Below are 18,319 nucleotides of genomic sequence, written 5' to 3'. Positions count from 1 at the left end.
GAACACAGTTTCAGAATCAGGCAGAATTATGCCTCGCAAAGTTCAATCGCGCTAAAGTATCGGTGGAGAGCTTGATAGAGTCAGGGGAAGATTCGTGACACGATTAACGCCAACTCTCAATGCAACCCTCATAATCATGTTTTGATATTTACTCCGCCTGCAGGCTTGTCTTATTGAACCTTATCTCCCTGAGGATCAGCAGGCAATAGAAGTCACCCGGCTTATCCTCCTGACCCTTCTGTGCATCGGTATACTGATGATGGAGATATAGCCAGAGCAGTTATGATATCACCATAAGAAGCAAGTCATGACCAACTAGTGATAACAGCGGCAGACCATCAGTTCGGTCGTCTCTGGAATGGCTGAAGGATCCTCAACCGGAAAATATTAAGGCATGACCTTCTCACAGAGGGCCTATTTCTGCCGCAGCCATCGAGTGACACATAATTTTTGAAGCCATTTGATGAGAAGAGGCCAGCTCCTCTGTGCCATAGTCGGCTCGGCAGTGGTACTATATAACCACAAAATCGGTCGTTGACGCCTACAGAAACAGCTTACTTCGAAGACATCTGATTTCGGGTCGTATTCAGCTACTCTTCCACCGCAACAGCAGTTGACTTCGGTCCAACCGCAGCATTCTTCCTTGGAGCAGTAGCAGCCAGATTGGCCTGTAGCCATGGGCTGTTTAGTTGGCTGTTCTACCTGAGACGCTTCAGAGGTAATCCACTACTAGTTGTGTTCACTGGTATCCAACCTCGAAACCCTTGATAACAGGTCTCGAGAGGAGATAACTCTTTGCACGGAGCCGGAGACTGAAGCCGGGTCGGTATCTCTTATTTTACCGAGACTTCCAGACTCGCGACTCGCCTATGCGAAGCCTTTTCCTAGCTAAAGGCCTGACCCTCATTATTGAGCACATTGCGCAAGACCTGCTTACCTCTCACTCGCCTCTATCTTGGACTGTACAATATTGTCCTCGTCATCACCCTTACTGGGTCTAGGCAGCGTTAGATTTGCAGTTAACCTTCGCGAGCACTGACCCTTTTGCAAAAGCTCTCTTACAGTAATGCTGGATATTAACAGCTATATCTGAATCGTGGATTTTGCACTATGCAAGACGGATCCAATCGACTGCAGAGTCATCTCTCTTTATCGCAGCGGCCTTTCGATATTGACCGCAACATATCGGCGTTCCGAGCGTCGCACAACTTCTGGGTGCCAAGTTTCTTTATTAGGACTCTCGATCCATCACCTACTTGGAAAGAGTCTCCGAACGAGCTACGATCAGACGCCCCTCGGGCAATGGATATGTCTCCGGCCCATGATCCAGCAACCCTGACCATCTTGGCCACGAAGGCGCCGCGGCCAACGGTCATTGGATGTTTGAAAATGGGATTAATCTTGTTCAGTCAGGCCTGGATGCATCGATGCTTACCTGTACCTATTACAAAAAGACCGCAGGTTCCGGATCACCTACGCGAATTAATGCTGCCAAACGCACATCTTTGTGCTACTCGTGCACCGAAGAAGGCACCGAAGTGTGTCGTGCGAGGGCAGCCGACAAAGCGGCTGTTCGAAGGGCTTTATGGTTGTAAATACCACCTAACTAATGCCTACAAATGGCCGTTCCTCCTCCATGCTGCTTCTGGAACTTTATTATTATTGGGGAGTTTCCTTAACTCGAGAAATATGGGAGTGGGACTGCGCGAATGAGAATGCATCGAAGACAGTGTTTTCTATGCCATCCTACGGAATCGCGACGGAATGATGAGAGCTCTGGCACAGAATCGCAGGACGATTTCGGGCCAGAGGGGGCCTAAAAATGGGCAGAAAGGAACATCCCGACCACCAATATGGTCTCCACAGGCTGCTCGACAGGCTCCTCTGGCGGCGTGTCGGGTGAAGGTTAACCACCAAGTGGAAACACCATGTTTCCGGAACCATGTCCAGGAAAGCTGCAGCGATATCTCCGTTCGGCTTCGCAGCCAAACTCCTTGCTGTTTGGGAAGTGAAGGTATGAGCACCTGGTTAATAGAACGGAAACCGTACTCGGCCTATATGATCGGTCTCCTGTGCGTCTTACCTGGTTATTGGCACTAAGGTTACTGGATGATCCAGAATTCTGTGTTTCTGAACGGTAAACATATCTGCTGCAATCAATATATGCGACGTCAAATACGGAATGGCGGTTTCTATGTTCACTGCAGGTCACGTACTTCTTACCCTGACCAGATGCATTACATGTCTGAGGCCGAGGCTGCAGCTAGCTGCTTCGCCATCTGTCGGATATTCCCCACGAGTAATAAATCAAATTATGTTTGGTTCTGCTCTGATGTTCCCGGCAAGCACCTTTTCATTTGAGACTCAGTCGTTTCGACCGCCAGAAGTACCAGGATGACTACGGATGGTCACTTCTTTTTGGTTCTTATGCCTTGTCACCCTTTGCAACCTGTCCGTTGGACAATCCGCGACTAGAAATATATTTTATCAGCGACGAGGACCAGAATGGATGTGGCTTCGCTTCACTCTGACGTGGGAAGGTTTCTGGGCCGAATCCAGATGCGGTGGAGAATCCCTAAAGAGATGATTCAGATTCAGGATCTCGCAATGAGGAGACTTCTACTACTGTCACTGGATACTCTAGTAACACAACGAATCATCTTTCGTGGACTAAATGGCAATGTCCGCAAAAATAAAACGGCCACGGGGAAATCTCAAAGGTCGTCCTCCCCGGGAGAAATATGTCTCAATGGCACGAAAGTTGGTATTGTGTCGAATACAGAGGAATCTTTCACAGCTGGCTGGTGCCCACAGGGCCCTAGGTGCTCTGTCCTGCGAGCCATGACATATCAGAGATTGCCATACGCTTGGTGTAGATCTCCAACACATGACAATAAAGGAGATATATATAACCGTGACTTTTTGCGGAAATCGCCTTCTTCTGGCCCACATTCTAAGCAAGTTCTTGCAATAATTCAACTTCTTCCATACCCTCCTTGTCAAATGAGTATTACACGTCAAATGGGTCAAAAAAGTTGGAGCCGCGATTGTGGGGGTCAAAGCAAGGACCGTGGTTGTCGATCTCTTCCTCACGCCAATTTGTTGCTAGCTGGGGCTGTTATGCTCTGCGGTTCTACACAACGATCTTATAGACAATCTCTCCTCATCACTCTTCACCAACGCAAGGACCCTGTCCTGAGAATATTTTTGAAGGAGAGAGCAGATAAAATAGAAGCAAAAGTTGGATGTCAGTGTGTGATACTTGCCTTCAACTCCACCGGATTGTCCCTGTCGCCCTCATCGCCATCGCTCGCCTAAATGTCAACCGAGTATCAAAACTGGTAGAGTTTCTAAGAGATTAACCTCGCTATCAACATCCCACCAGCTCTCTACTGTTTCTTCCAGTCCCGATCATTTCCCCCTCTAATATGACATAGCCAATAGCGAATTCTCAAGTGTCCAGAAAACCATGCCAGGCGATGCTAATATAGGGGTCAGAATTCACCCAGTGCTTTTCACTCATTCAATACCCTCAAAAGACCGCGGCCTCGAGACTTCCAAAAGGCGGGTGCAAGTGTCCTAACGATGCTTGCATCTTGCACCTCAACTCTGCTTTTTCTTTTCGTGGGGTAAAGAGTTGACCCGGATGAATAGTGGTGGATGATGAACAATACTGGATGGTACGACCAGCACCAGCAAGTGACTGTGGTCCTATGCTCGTCAGTGCTTCCACTTTTCAGATCTGGAGTTGCCCATCTGTTGCCATTTGAAATCGTCTACTACTTTCACTTTGTCTTGGAAAATGAACTACCGAACAGAAAATGACCGCAATGGGCACCAACAGTGACAAAATACCTTGAGCCAGTCTAGCGATAATTATTACGGCTTTTCATCGGTTGATGGCCAGACCAGAATCCAGACTAAGGTTCCGTGTTCTGGCCACGGTCTTTGCTCGACTAGAGAATCGCCATGGGCCCTAAAGGAACAGCGGCTCTGATGCAAAGTTCTTTTGACGAAAGAGGATCCAGGAATATATTATCGGAGTGGAGGATGTGGATATCGATGCCGTATATCACCATAGTACCACTGTGTATCACTGTGTATCACTGTGACATATGCTGTATTGGGTGAAGGACGAGAATATTGACTTATTTTGTCTTTGCATCCACTGATGTAGATAAATCAAAATAAATAGGAGTAAGATTACGCTAGAAGCAAGAATGAAAGAGATCATGAGAAAGGATAGCGTGATATCGTGTCTGGAGGAGAGGAAGAAAAAAGAGAGGCATTGACTTGTGTATTTATAGTACATACCTTACCGGTTGCTTCAACCTCGGCTCATCCGGGGAATTGAATTTCCCCGCACGCGCTGCCCCCCGCCTTCTCCAACTCCTTTCATCGGACCTCCACCGCCTCAATTTCATCTCATTTCATTCTAGACTTTAGACATAGAATCAATATGTCAGACTACCAATCCATCGCTGCTCGCAAGCAACAGCATCTCGACTCCCTGATTCCCTCCGAATGGCGCCTCAACGCCTCGCAGATCCCCCCGGGAATGCTCTCCCCCGCTGAGTCCGTCACCAACACCGCCTCCTACGAGAGTGTCAATGTCACCGGCATTCCGCGGACCTGCGGCCTTCTCAGCCCCGATGAGCTGCACATCACGGAGGACTACGATGTCCGTGCTCTTCTCACGGAGATTCACTCGAAACGACTCACTTCGGAGGAAGTCGTCCGCGCATTCTGCAAAGTACCGCCCCCTCCCTTTTCCCTTTCTCCCCCTTGTCGACAACATCAAGACCTAAAGCTAATCAACAGAAGAGAGCCGCTATAGCCCACCAACTAACCCGCTGCCTCACCGAGCCCCTCTTTACGCAAGCCCTCGACCGCGCACGAACTCTCGACGCCCACCTCAAGCGCACGAGCAAGCCCCTCGGACCCCTTCACGGTCTCCCCGTTTCCCTCAAAGACACCTTCCAGGTGACCTCCACAGACGCCACCACGGGGCTTGCATCCTTAGCCTTCCACCCCTCCACACAAGACTCCGCCCTCATTACCCTCCTCCACTCCCTCGGCGCCATCGTCATTGCCAAGACCAATGTCCCGCAAACCGTTGCTGCCCTAGACACCGTCAATAACCTCTTCGGTCGCACCCTCAACCCACTCAACCGTCAACTCACCGTCGGCGGCAGTACGGGCGGGGAGGCGGCTCTCCTCGCCCTGCGGGGATCCATGGTCGGCTTCGGCACGGATATCGGGGGCAGTGTGCGCATTCCACCAATGTGTGTCGGGATCTATGGGTTCAAACCGAGTGTGGGTCGGGTGCCGTTTGGGGGTCAGCAGGAAGTTGGACATGTGGGTGGGATAGGACGCGTGAGCATGCAAGCCGTGGCGGGGCCCATGGCCAGGTCGGTGCATGATATTGGGGTTGTGATGAAGGAGATAGTGCCTCAGGCGGAGCTGTTTGGGGAGGATTGTATCCCGGGGCTCTGGGGGGAAGTGGGAAGTTTCACTGGGGAGAAGTTGAGGGTTGGTTTGCTTCGGAAAGATGGATTGGTTGAACCGCTTCCGCCGATTGTGAGAGTGTTGGAGGAGGTCGCGCAGGTTTTGCGGCAAACGCCTGGGGTGGAGGTCGTGGAACTGCCGGTGCCAAAGGCGTTGGCGAAGTGTCAGGGCTTGGCGAATCGCCTCCTGGGTGTCGATGGGGGAGGGGCGATGATGGATTTGATGGAACAAATGGGCGAGCCATTGATCCCTTGGTTACAGGGACGAATGAAGCGTGGGAAGGGGCTTACGGCCACTGAGGTGGCGGCGTTGCAGAGGCAACGGGCTGAGGTAGAGAGAGATATGTTGCGGATGTGGCTGCCCGAGGAAGTTGAGGGCCAGAGGACCCGGCGCATTGATGCCATCATCCATCCTGTTGCGCCGCATCCTGTCCCTGAGCCGGATCGGTACAATGGCGTCGGGTATACCTCGTCCTGGGTGCTGTTGGATTACCCAGCGGGTGTGGTTCCCGTGCGTAAGTTCCGAGAAGACGATCTGGAGCTGGGGAAGGAGATGGCAGTTCCTGTAGGGGGAAGCTGGGATAAGGCCAATCGGAAGTTGTGTATGTATACACCTTTGTTTTGTGATATTGATAATGAGCTGACCGTAAAAGGGACCGAGAACACGGTTGATAGACGGGTTTACCTCGACTCGCCGCTGAGCGTGCAGGTCATTACCCCAAAGCAGCATGATTACGAGCTTTACCGGGCGATGCAGATAGTTGACGAGGCGATTCGATCGGGGCCAAGGGAGACAGCTAAGCTGTAATATCTCTCATACACAACAGAGAGAGAGAGAGAATAGATTATGGATATATAATTCAATACCTGGACACATCCCTTCCGAACAAATTGTTCATCAGCCATCGAAACGCAACCCGCAACTTATTCCTCCAACTGATACTCATCGTCAGATATGCCGAATTCCATACAAACCACGCCATCCGACCCGTCAACCCCTCGGGGAGATATTTGTTGCCTCCGTCGTGCGGGATCTGCATCAACGCCTTCGCATCTCCGATATACGCCAGCGTCCCCATGTTCCGGAATGAAAACCCTGGCGCTGTCTCGAAATCCTCCTTATTCAACCGTGCTGCAAGCCACTTGGCCTCCTGGGACGTCGCCTGCGCCGTTGCTGGTGGTGCCCCGGTCTCGAGCACGGCGTTGTCCCCCAGGGCAAACACATCGCGCAGCACGACCATCTTCCCATCTTTATCCTCCAACTGCACGCGCATTTGTCCATCGACAAGGAGCGCACCACCCTGGGGTGCTTTCTTGACATGCCATTCAGACTTTCCCAGATCTAGATCCACACCCTCACCATCTTTCAGTATCGCCGACTCACCCGGGAAGACATTTACGTCCGTTAGCGCCTCCCGAACAAACCGATTCATCTCATTCCCCGTCGCCCACACGCACATTCCCACGCCCACATCCCCCTCCTCTTCCGTGGTCAACGTCAAACACGTCTTCGGGTCCATCTCATACGGCGGATCCGCCTGCGGTTCCCCCCACCTCAGCCCCTTCACATGATGACTCGTTTTGATATCGATCCCCTCCTTCCGCATCGTGTCCATCGCATACCGGGACAGTTTTTCATCAAACATCGACAACACCTTCGGCGCAATATCATACAACGAAACACGCGGAATTCCCTTCAGTGCAGGATACAGCGCGATGAGATCCTTGGTGATAAAATCCCTCAACGCCGCCGCAAGTTCCGACCCCGTCGGCCCCGCCCCAACAATAGCAAAATGCAACAAATGCCTCCGCAATTCCGGGGACGTCGTCGGCAACACCGCGAGCTCGAAACATTCTCGCATCCGCCGCCTCACCTTCCTCGCATCTCCGATATCCTTGAAGAACAGCGCGTTCTCCCGCACCCCGGGCGTCCCAAAAGTCTTCGTCACCGTCCCCACAGATATCACCAACTTGCTATACGGGACAGTGAACATCTGCCCCGTCTCCCACGCCCGCGTCCTCTGATGTGTTTCATTTCGAGGCGTCTCCGTAACTCCACTCTTCACCACCGTCGCCTCACACGTAATAGTCTTCTTGGCAAAATCGATCGACCGTGCCGCGGCCTGGATGAAATCGACCCTCGACCTCGGATCGCGAACCGGTTCCACGATATGCGAGAAATCAAGCGACCCCCCCGCAGCATCCGTAAGGAGCGGAGTGAAGACGAAATACGACCGCGGGGAGATGACGATCGCTTCGTATTTCTTCGAGGAGAGCTGGCGTGAGAGTGTGTAGCCGCCCCAGCCGGAACCGAGTATCACGATGTGTTCTTTGTTGGGGTCGGTGGGGAAGGCGGCTGTGTGGTGGATTTGTGTTGCGAGGTGTCTTCTAGATGTAGACATTACTTTTGAGGTGTTGGAAATGGAAGAGAGAAGGGATTGAAGGTGAGAGGAACGGGAAAGCCGTTTGGTCGGGTTTGGGATCGTGCAGGGGAGTTTGATTCCCATTGCGCATTGTGCCATTGGTGTTGCGACAATACTATTGTACAATAATAGGAGATTCTTTTCTCTATTCCGTATACATCCAATCCCGGGGTGAGTCAAGAAACACAAACACCCAATTATACAGATAGGTCAGTCAGATAGATATAGTAGATACCTGTGGTCCTGAAGAAATGATGATATCATAAGCCCAATATAGTAAGTAAGCTCGGGACAAAAAGTCAAAGTCAATCAATCCCTCACGAACAATCAAGATCCCGATGCCTCCCTTCCACTTCCCTCCCTTCCTCCCTCCCTCCCTCCCTATCTTACTTCCACCAAAGCCCCCCCCCTGAAAACACCACCTTCATCCCCATAATCAAAAAGAGTACCTACCTGCCCTATTCAAAAAAAAAAAAAAAAAAAAAAAAAACCATCTTCTCCACTCCTCAGCCCAAATAAAAGTAAAGAGAATGTTGGAGTCACGCGCCCCCCGCCCCGGTTCCATCCGATCCTGATCCCATCCACGGGACAACGTGCAAGCGGCTTCAGTCGGAACGACACGGAGTCTTGACTTTCTATTTCTGTTTAGTGAGATGAATTCTTCTACAGTGTACTGGGCAATGACTCACACCGTCCGGGTCCCCATATCTAACGAATGCGTGTTTCGGTCTGGTCTGGCGTTCGGGATGGGATCTGCGGCCGGGATTATCCGGTACGTATGTACTTATGGGTCTCAGATGTGTTCTTCCCCGGGTGTTCGGGGCACGGGTGCTTTTTTTTTTTATGGGTGAGAGTAAAGAGGTGGGATTTTGGGTGGATAGCCAGGGGGCTTAGGTGAGAGATAGGTGGGTGATTCGTGTGAGATTGGTTGGATAGATTGGATGAAGGGGAAGGAAGGAAGGAAGGAAGGAAGGAAGGGGGTTGGAGGTGAGAGGATTTCATGTCACGGTGATTGTGACATGCCGGGAAGAGAGAGGGTGCCGGGTGATATCTTGCAATTTGGCTGATTGAAGCAGGACTGATGGATAGTAGTTTAGGGAAGCTGTCCGTGGTAAGTTGTCTAAAAGCCCGGCACTGGTCGTCGGTTTGCCGTGTCGGCGATATATATACTACTTACTACCTATACTAATACTATGACTATTGCCCAGGCAGTCTATAATTATCATACAGTCAGGTATCATTTTTCATTACCTCAAAAATCAGTCATCAGTCATCATCATCATCATCAAAATCATAACAATCAATAAAAATCATCTCGTCGCGACATCGCCGTCCGAGCCGTCCCTCGGGTCGATACGGGCAGCAAGCTCCCGGCAAACAACTCCGTCTCCAGGCTCTTCCGAGAACGATTGACACTGAGGACCTTCTCAATTTCAAATGCGGTCGGCCTCGGAGACTCCGGGACACGTGCCGTCCTCTTCTGTGTCACCCACCGAAGCATGCGCCGGATTCCCTCCTGACACACATCCCCGATGTCGTCGACCGCCAAGGCGACCAGGATCAGCGGGATGGAGATGGAAAATCCAATGCCGAATGTGTATTTGGCGACATACGGCAGACGGAGCTTCTCCGAGCCGCTCGCCGTCTGGAACTCAGCGAGGTTGATCGCAAACACGGATGTGATAAACGATAGTGGCAGGAAGATGATCGTTACGATGGTGAACACCATCATGACCTTTCCCTGGCGGATAGTTCCCGCGGCTTGATCGCGGGCGAATCGCGCCTCGAATGCGTTGGCGTGCTTCTGCTTGAGGTCTAGCAAATCAGTGATGGATGAGTAGATCCGCTCAGCCTGCTTATCCATCCGTTCAATGTCCTTAAGGTGCATGTCAATCGTGCGTTGCTGCTCCTTGAAGCGCTTCTTGGCATCGTGCTGCGAGCGCTGCTGCCCGTAGTAGATCTCGCAGATGGCATCCTGGAGATCAGAGAGGACGTGCTGTTGATGTTGTAGCACGGTGCGAATCATGTTCAGCTCGTCGCGGATATCCTTTGCTTCCGAGAGAAGATCGGTTTCCTGTCCAATATCGAGTAGGTTGTCCACGAAGAGCGGCTCTTCGTCTTCTTCCTCGTCTTCTAGAATTCGCTCGATGCCGCTTTTTGTCGTCTCTTTGCTGGGCGCTTCCCTTGCAAATCGACTGAGTTTACGGTGGTTCTTGAGCCAATCCGATGCCTGCGCAGAGGCTCGGTTGAACCGATTGAAGAGGAGGGTCTCACGATCTGTGGCCACACCGATGGAGGCTTCAAACATATCCAGGAACTGATATTCCTCGTCTCCCATACGGTGGCGATCGAAGACGCCGGAACAACGGGTGGTGATAATGATGGCCAGGTCGTAGACCGACCGCACCGGCTCTCGGGTCTTGGAGTTGATATCTTCGATAATACCGTCCAGAACATTGAGCGGGTCATTTTTTGGTTGCTCCCACCGCTGCGGAAAGCTGGTAACAATCAAGTTCGTGCCGATTATCCACATCCAGAGTTGATCAACCATGAAAATCTTGGGCTCAGCCCAGAATCGCTCTCGACCTTGTCCCTTGGTCTGGTAGCGGAACACAACCTGATCCTGGTCTCGAGTCTGCGTATCAATGTTCGGGTAGAAAAACTGATCTAAAGTTCGTCTTATATGCAACGACGACGTAGAAGATGCCAGGTGAGCGCTGATAAGAAGCTCATCTCTCGTGGGTGTCCGCGTGAGCGTCAGGGCGGGACGACCGAAATTGCGAGTCTCTGCCCGTTTAATGGCATCTTGCATCTTTTTCCTCCTTTCGTCGGTCTCGAAATGCAAATATGGCATGAACATACAAACGTTGCAAGTAGGGTACGCCTCCTTGCACATGGTTGAGAGCAGTGGATGCTGCTTCTCATGAACGGTTACTGATGGAGGTTTCGACTCGGGCTTGGATCCGGTCTTTCCGCGTTTCGTGGTGCTCTTTGTCTTCTTCCCGTTTACGCCATCATCATACGAATTCAAGTCAGGCTTGCTCCCCGGGGCTCTCTGTTTCTTGTTGCGCGGAGTACTGACGTCCCCTGACTTGGCAGATTCGAGAGTCTGCCCATTGATCAGAATCGTGGGAGACAGCACTCGCTCTTCAGCACTTTCCTCATCGCGAGGTCGTAGCGCACGAGGTGTGCTCTGACACAAGGGTCGCATGAAGTGCGAGTGGATTCTTTGCCCGCGGTGCTGATACTGGAACGATCTCTCAAGCCCCTTGAAACTCTCCACGTCGTGAGCTCCTTCCTCAATAAATGATTTGGTGAGCAAGGCCTCGACCCAGGTCAGGTTATTCGCAGGCAGATGAATCCATCGAAAGTCGGTGGCCCGATTGTTCTCAGGCAGGGTGTTGAAGGCTTGTTTGCGTGGATTTTCGGCATCGCGGCCGTAAAGAAGATTGTAGACAGAGGTCTTCTTCACTCGGTTCTCGTTGTGGAAGTTCCCGAAGTCTACAACGGTCGCCTCAAAGCCCTCGCATGCCCCTTTCGCCTCGGGTGTCAGCGCATTGATGTTGTTGAACGGGGCGAGGAGTGATACGATGTCCTTGCGCTTGAATTGCGCTGCGCGCAGGAACGGCGTGCTGCCAAAATTATCGCGGATCCTAGTCTTCAGATCCTTGTGTTGTAGGAGACATTCAACCACCTCACGATGACCTGCCTGCGCAGCCAGATGAAGCGGCGTGACACCAGTCAACAGCTGGCTGTTGATCTGGGCCCCAGCCCGTAAGAGGATGCGTACGATCAACTCAGCACCCTTGTCACACGCATTATGGAGAGGCGTCCAGCCACCGTCACTCCTCGAGTTGACGTCTGCGTTATGTCGGAGCAAGAATTGGACGATATCATCGCGACCGTGGGCCACGGCAATGTGAAGCGACGTTTTATTCCGAAAGTCGACCGCGTTGACATCGGCGATGGGGCCTTGCGGTCGGGTCAGGAGCAGCTCTGCGAAGCGCAGTTTCCCCGTCGCGCAAGCCCAGTGTAACGGGGTCCGACCCAGTTCATCCTGTCCAGAGATCCCATCGACTTTGCAGGCCGTACTGAGCAGAAGCTCAATCACACTCTCACCCCAGTCACACTGCTTATCCGCCGCCAGGTTATGCATCACATTTCTCCCCTTCTGGTCCTTCGCGTTGACGTCCGCGCCGCGCGCAATGAGCAGGTGGAGAACATGCCAGTGGTTCTTCCATGCCGCCGTCATCAAGGCCGTCCGTCCTTTTTTGTCGCATATTTCCGGCGATGCACCGTGATCCAGCAAGAGCTGCACGATGCGGACGTGGTTGCGCTCCACGGCGCGTAAGAGCGGTGAGGGCCGGTTGGTCGCGACGTCGGTTTTCGCGCCCATCGTCAGGAGAAAATGCGTCGCTCCGACAGATCCACGCTCGCAGCTGCGCATAAGTCCAATACGCAGGAAGGTATCGCTGAATTGGCCATTCTCGCGGGCGAGTTCGACAGTATGTTGCAGACCCTCGACATGGTCGCTTTCTGCGGCTCGAAGGAGTCGCGGCTCCAGACGGTCGTGCCCGTCGCTCGCGACACTAGATAGTGATCTAGACATGTCTGGCCGTGTTGTGAAAGAGACAGCCGGCCTCGCACGGTTCCTGCTGTGACATTCCTGGAGTCCCCGGGTTTTTGGCTGCGGTCGTGAAGTGGGTGGAGTCTGGGGCTCTGAGCGGATTTTTTTTTTTTTTTTTTTCTGTGCAACAGTCGCCGACGGTGTCAGGGTCGGACGGATGCAATGCTGACAGACCTCACTGGTCGAATAATACGAGGCTGGTCAGATTGGCTGGGCTGTCTGATGGCGTCGAGGATGATCAGCGCGAGACCCCACCGCGGGACTTAGCGTGTAGTGTCGCTTCTGAGTGCACAGCCTTGTCCCTGGGATGCAAACGAAATGATAAGATGAAAAAAAAGTAGGCTGTCCATTTAACGGGCGATCCATCTAGTACTCTATATAACCGTTTCAATAGTCCTTGCTGCTAGCCGCCATGCTGTCCCTGCGGTCTGCAAGTCTGATCGAATAATGAATAGTAACGATCTGGCTCCCGTGCATCCCTCTTTTGGTTGGGCAAGCCGACGGACGGCTAGACGCTACTATAGAAATGCGCTGCCAGGCCATCGCCGCCACTGAAGTCTTGTATTTACCACGCACGATTATCGCCGAGAAATAAACCGCAACTTTATTCATCCTGCGGAAATGAAGTCTCGAGTACTCGAAAAAGCTAATATGTGCCTCCGGAGCGAGTAAAAGGTTAACCCTGATGCACCTAGACATAGCCTGGATTCAAGAGGGTTTACTTATACTCACATCCCCAACTCGGTTCGTTTACCTGTCACTGTTTTCCCTGAGCTTTTGAGCAGGTGGATAGATACGTACGAGTGATAGTGTCTTGCTCAGATGAAACAGGCCGACTAACGCTAGTGAAATGATACTTCACTTCAACTCAGAGCTTCTTGTGGCTGGGTGAATGTGACTCGAAGTGAAACCTGCTATTTGAGATGTTGATTGTTGTAAACGGTCGACCCTCCAAGCTCTCAGTCGCCTCGACGGCTCGGCTGACCAGACCAGTGCTCTTGATCCCATCTCCCAGCAGAATTCTCTATGTCTAAAGCCCGATGAATCTTTAGCATCTTCCCCGTATCCGTCTTAGCCTTTATGCGCAAATTAACCTACTAACCAGGGGCGAGCCTTGATTTTCCCGAGGTTGGGTAAAGCACCTCGATGATAGCATGTGAAAAGAACGCCAATACACGCAGATATGAGGAGGATTTCTTTAGGGGTAGTCTCTTATTCTAGGTGAGTCTGATCGATTTACCCAGTCGGCTGATGGATGTCGAATCAAATCCAGAGAAGAAGCATGGGCAGGGAGCTGAAAAGTGTGCAAGCGGAAAAGATGGGGTGAGTAAAGAAGCAGAACTTGACTGGCATATAAGTGAACTGTTTCGCTGCAACTCCTGTTTGCTTACTTGATTGAGGTGCCGCCGCTTTTATGAGGGCAGAATGTGAGCGACCCGTCTGCACTCTGGAACACACGGATTGCTCGCAGAGCACGCACCTGGAACTCCGGTTGCTCTCGGTCTGTTCTATAAAACTACTTAAACAACAGATTTAAGACAAAGTGGAATCTATCAAGGTCGGTAATAATACTGAATATAAAGTAGATAGAATCCCGGCTTCCTGAATCCGTTGGAAGCAACTGATATATTGTATACCTTGGAAGGGATCAGACAAAGTTGACAATATCTGGTACCAAGTAGGAGACTTATTTGACATTGCTTTCCTTTCTCTTCTGATTATCTTTTGATTATTTTTATCTTTGATCTTTGTTATCAAGACTGAATCAACCAGTTATATTCATTCATTAGACCCACAACCCCCGTCACTTAGTCTATGTCTCGGTCACTTGACAGGGTTTCTAGATCTGCTGCCAACAGACTGATCCTAGATCACGAATAGGGCACTGAGTCTTCCTCACCCAAGCGCACTCCCCGTGCTGTAGCTTCATCCAACTCCTCCATAGGCAACCCGAGCGCCTCATTATCTGTCAGGTCTAGAATGACGATATAATAAAGGTCTGATTCTACGATACTGCTGCGCAGGCAGTTGGGCTATATAGATATAGAATCAGGCAATAATCAGATATATATAAAGTTATATATAGAATTATATATAGATTGATTCAGATTAATTAGAGATTAAAGAGCTAAATCTTGTTTTATTATTATATTAAGCTTTTGTTTTATTTAATATATTCTTTTCAGTCTATAAAGACTGTAATTTCTAGTAGCAAAGTATTAATATAATATTAAATTAGTTTCTAAATACAGTAATTTTAGCGGCGGGATAGCTAGTTAGCTTGATTAATTAATTCTAATAATTTAATAAATTTTATATAATTTTAAGATATTAGTAATTTAATAAAACTATTAATTATTATCTTATCTGTAGATTATTAATATATATTAATTTAATTATTCTAAATCTTCTGGCAAAGCCAATATTAATAGATATTAATATAATAAAAATAAATTATTATATAAAGTTTTTTATTAATCAGAATTTAAAGTATTTGCTGATTATTATAATTAATTAATATAATATAATTAGAATTAAATCTAATAATATTAAAGAGATATCTTTATTAGAATATATTTTTTATAATTTTTAATATTATAAGTAATTCAGCTTCTGTTATTAATATAATTATTATTTTTTATTTATTTATTTATTAGTTAATAGATTTTTTATATAGATAATATATATAATCTTTTGAGAATTACTGATTTTTAAAATCTATGTGAACTATATTATTAATAATTTTAATTATATTTTTTTTTTATTCTCTTCAGAAAGTATTCTCTTATTTTTAATAATATCTAAATACTAAATATATTTATCTTATATATTCTAAAAATATTAAAATAGATAATTTACTGCTTTTTAATACTCTAGTCCAGAATTAGTTATAAATTTAACTAAATATAATATTATTTTTAAAATATGAGAATATATTATTATAATATTAAATTATATAAATCTGATCTTCTATAAATAATCAAGAATCTAACTTTTTATAATTTTTTTATTATATAACTTTAATTTAATTTCTTTACTTAGAATTTTTTTCTTTCTGACTGTATTAAGATAATATCAGATAATTAGATTATTATAATAGACTTATTAGAATAGCTATATCTTTCTATTAGATTAATTATATATAATCTTAATTCTTAAGAATATATTAGATTTAATAATCTTTCTAATCTTATAATATTATTTTATTTTTTTAATAATATAATCAGCAGTTGCTGTATACTTTAACTGATAAAATATAATTATATTATTTATAAAAAATATTATAATTATATTATCTTCTATAAAGAAATATAGATCTTTATTATATATTATTAGATCTAGTTTTTTAAAAGTCTTGATTAGATTCTTCTGCCAAAAATATAGTAAATATCTAAGTTTATAAAAAGTCTAGATTAACTTAAGTATTTTTCTATACTTATTCTTAAAGCTGTCTAATATTTTTATATATATCAGAACTTCAAGAGTTATATTAATAAAGATATTAATTATATTATACTGCCGAATATTAAGATTAAATATAATAATTAATATTATTAAGATTTAAAAGATTTTAACTTCTAGAATTACTGTTTATATTTTTTTTTTATTATTATTTATAGATCTTCTTTAATATAGATTTTAATCTTATATTTAATTAGATAATCTTCTGTATTATATTTATATATAAAAATCTATTTTATTAATAAAACTTATATATTTAAAGATTAATCTATTATTTTTTATATAAATTTCTTGATTAGAATATTAATCTCTATTCTTATAATTTATTTAAATTTATTTTATAAAAAATATTTTTTTAATTTATAATAGAACTTCGATAGTTTTAGTAAATTTTTTTTATATAAAATCTTTTTTTTTTAATATTATATACAGCAATACTGAATATATTATAAAAAATATTACTTAATATTATTATATATACTAAATAGATATCTTAATCTATATAAGATATTTATCTTTGTTTATCTGTAATAATATTATTTATAAAGATATTATCTATAATATTATAAGATATTATTTATAATTTTAAAAATATCTCTATTATTTTCTATTTTAACTAGCTTGCTAGCTAGCTGTTAAATATATTTAAGATCTTTAATTAATTTATTCTATTATTTTTAAATATTTTTATAGATCTAGATATTAATTCAGTAGTTAAAGATTAATTAAAAAAATTAATATTTTTATAATTTTTATTATCAGAAAATTCTCCCGGTAATATATATAATATTAGATTAGATATTAATAAAATATTATTATAGATTTCAGAAGTTTATAATCTATTTAATATTTTTTTTTCTATAATATTTTTTAATTAATCTAGATAAACTATCTGCTCTGTTTTCGGTTTTATAATATAATTCTAATAATAAATAATATTATTAAACTTATTTAATATCTTTTTATTAGCTTCAGGATTCTCTTCTTTAAAAATATATATAAATTTATTAATATCAGATACTTTTATTAATTCTTCTAAAATATTAATAATTAATATATCTTTAGAAAATAACTTATTTTTATTATAAAAATAATTTTTATTAAATATAATATCTTTTTCTGCTGTTATTTTATTATTTTAAAAATTTTAGATAAACTATATATTCAAGACTTTGAAATCTATAAGAAATCTAATATATATATATAATTTTAATTTAATTAGTTTAAATATTATAATCTTTTATATATATATTTTATAACTTACTATTCTAAGATTATTTAATAAGAATTTTATTTTATATACTAATTTATATAAAGTCTTCCAGGATATATTATTTCTTAAGATAGATATTTAATTTAAAATATATATAATAATTATATATAAAAATAGCCAGAGATTAGCTGGCAGTCTAGATCTGATTTAAATTAATCTTATTATTTTTATTAAAAAAACTTTTACTTATTTAGTCTTGCTGTTCTGCTTAGATATTTTATAAATTAATTTATTTCTTAAGAAATTAATCTTATTTTATAATTCTTTATATCTGCCAGCAAGAAATATCTCTTAATTTAAGAATATAATTTTTAATATATATCTAAACTAATTCTTTATTTAATTTATCAGTTCTCTGATTATATTAATAATTTCTTACTTGCTAATAATATTACTAATAATATAATAATTAATTAAATTATTAATAAAATAAAGAATATATTCTTCAGTATTTATTACGTGATTAAAAAAAATTAGATTAAAATAAAGATATTTAAATAATTCTTTAGCAGATATTATTAATTATTTTAATATTTATTTATTTATTTTACTGAGTCTGTATATCTTGCAGATTTTTATTAATTCTTTAATAATTTTAATATAATTAGCTGATTCTTCAAGATATTAAATAATATTTTTATATATATGTTTAAAATAATTATATTAGATCTCTTTAATAGCTGTTATCTGATATAGTTTTATTAATATAGATTTTTAAGCTTTTTTAATTATTACTTTATCTTTAGTAGTATAATTCTCTGCTATTACTAATATTATAATTTATTTTCTAATCTTATTTAGCAAGTTTTATTTTTTTTAGAAATTATATTTAATAACTGCTAGATTAAATAATATATAATAAATATAGACTTTCTTTTCAGTCTAATTTTTTAAATATTTTATATATTAATAAAAATAAATATCTGCCCTGCTTATTTTTATTATAAAGATAATATTAATATATATTTCAGAAATATAGACAATCTTTTATAGATTAATCTATATTTTTAAATTATTATTTTTTAAT

General features: G+C 43.8%; 4 protein-coding genes across 4 annotated transcripts; 2 read left to right on the top strand and 2 right to left on the bottom strand.

Moving 5' to 3' along the window:
* Positions 1-403: 403 nt before the first annotated feature.
* On the bottom strand, positions 404-1,343 carry BO70DRAFT_348452 (uncharacterized protein; the record flags this gene model as incomplete). The annotated part of the gene is made up of 6 exons (XM_025541607.1): positions 404-511; positions 559-702; positions 755-812; positions 938-997; positions 1,041-1,069; positions 1,257-1,343. 6 exons carry the CDS (start codon positions 1,341-1,343, stop codon positions 404-406), a joined length of 486 nt encoding a protein of 161 aa, XP_025403738.1.
* An 881-nt stretch (positions 1,344-2,224) lies between these two features.
* Positions 2,225-3,578, top strand: BO70DRAFT_229 (uncharacterized protein). The gene has a single exon (XM_025538774.1). It carries the CDS (start codon positions 2,506-2,508, stop codon positions 3,316-3,318), a length of 813 nt encoding a protein of 270 aa, XP_025403737.1. The 5' UTR covers positions 2,225-2,505; the 3' UTR covers positions 3,319-3,578.
* An 879-nt stretch (positions 3,579-4,457) lies between these two features.
* Positions 4,458-6,450, top strand: BO70DRAFT_157 (putative general amidase; the record flags this gene model as incomplete). The annotated part of the gene is made up of 3 exons (XM_025538248.1): positions 4,458-4,753; positions 4,825-6,109; positions 6,161-6,450. Coding segments are annotated over 3 exons (1,736 nt in total), but the record flags the coding sequence as incomplete, so codon positions are not given.
* Positions 6,368-7,909, bottom strand: BO70DRAFT_348450 (putative pyridine nucleotide-disulfide oxidoreductase; the record flags this gene model as incomplete). The annotated part of the gene is made up of 1 exon (XM_025541606.1): positions 6,368-7,909. The coding sequence occupies one exon, from the start codon at positions 7,907-7,909 to the stop codon at positions 6,368-6,370; it is 1,542 nt and encodes a 513-aa protein (XP_025403735.1).
* Between the last annotated feature and the right edge of the window lie 10,410 nt (positions 7,910-18,319).

Source organism: Aspergillus heteromorphus (assembly GCF_003184545.1).
Source record: "Aspergillus heteromorphus CBS 117.55 chromosome Unknown BO70scaffold_1, whole genome shotgun sequence".
In the NCBI taxonomy this organism is placed as follows: domain Eukaryota; kingdom Fungi; phylum Ascomycota; class Eurotiomycetes; order Eurotiales; family Aspergillaceae; genus Aspergillus; species Aspergillus heteromorphus.
Note: the sequence above shows the minus strand (reverse complement) of the source record. Positions and strands in the feature narration are given on the sequence as shown.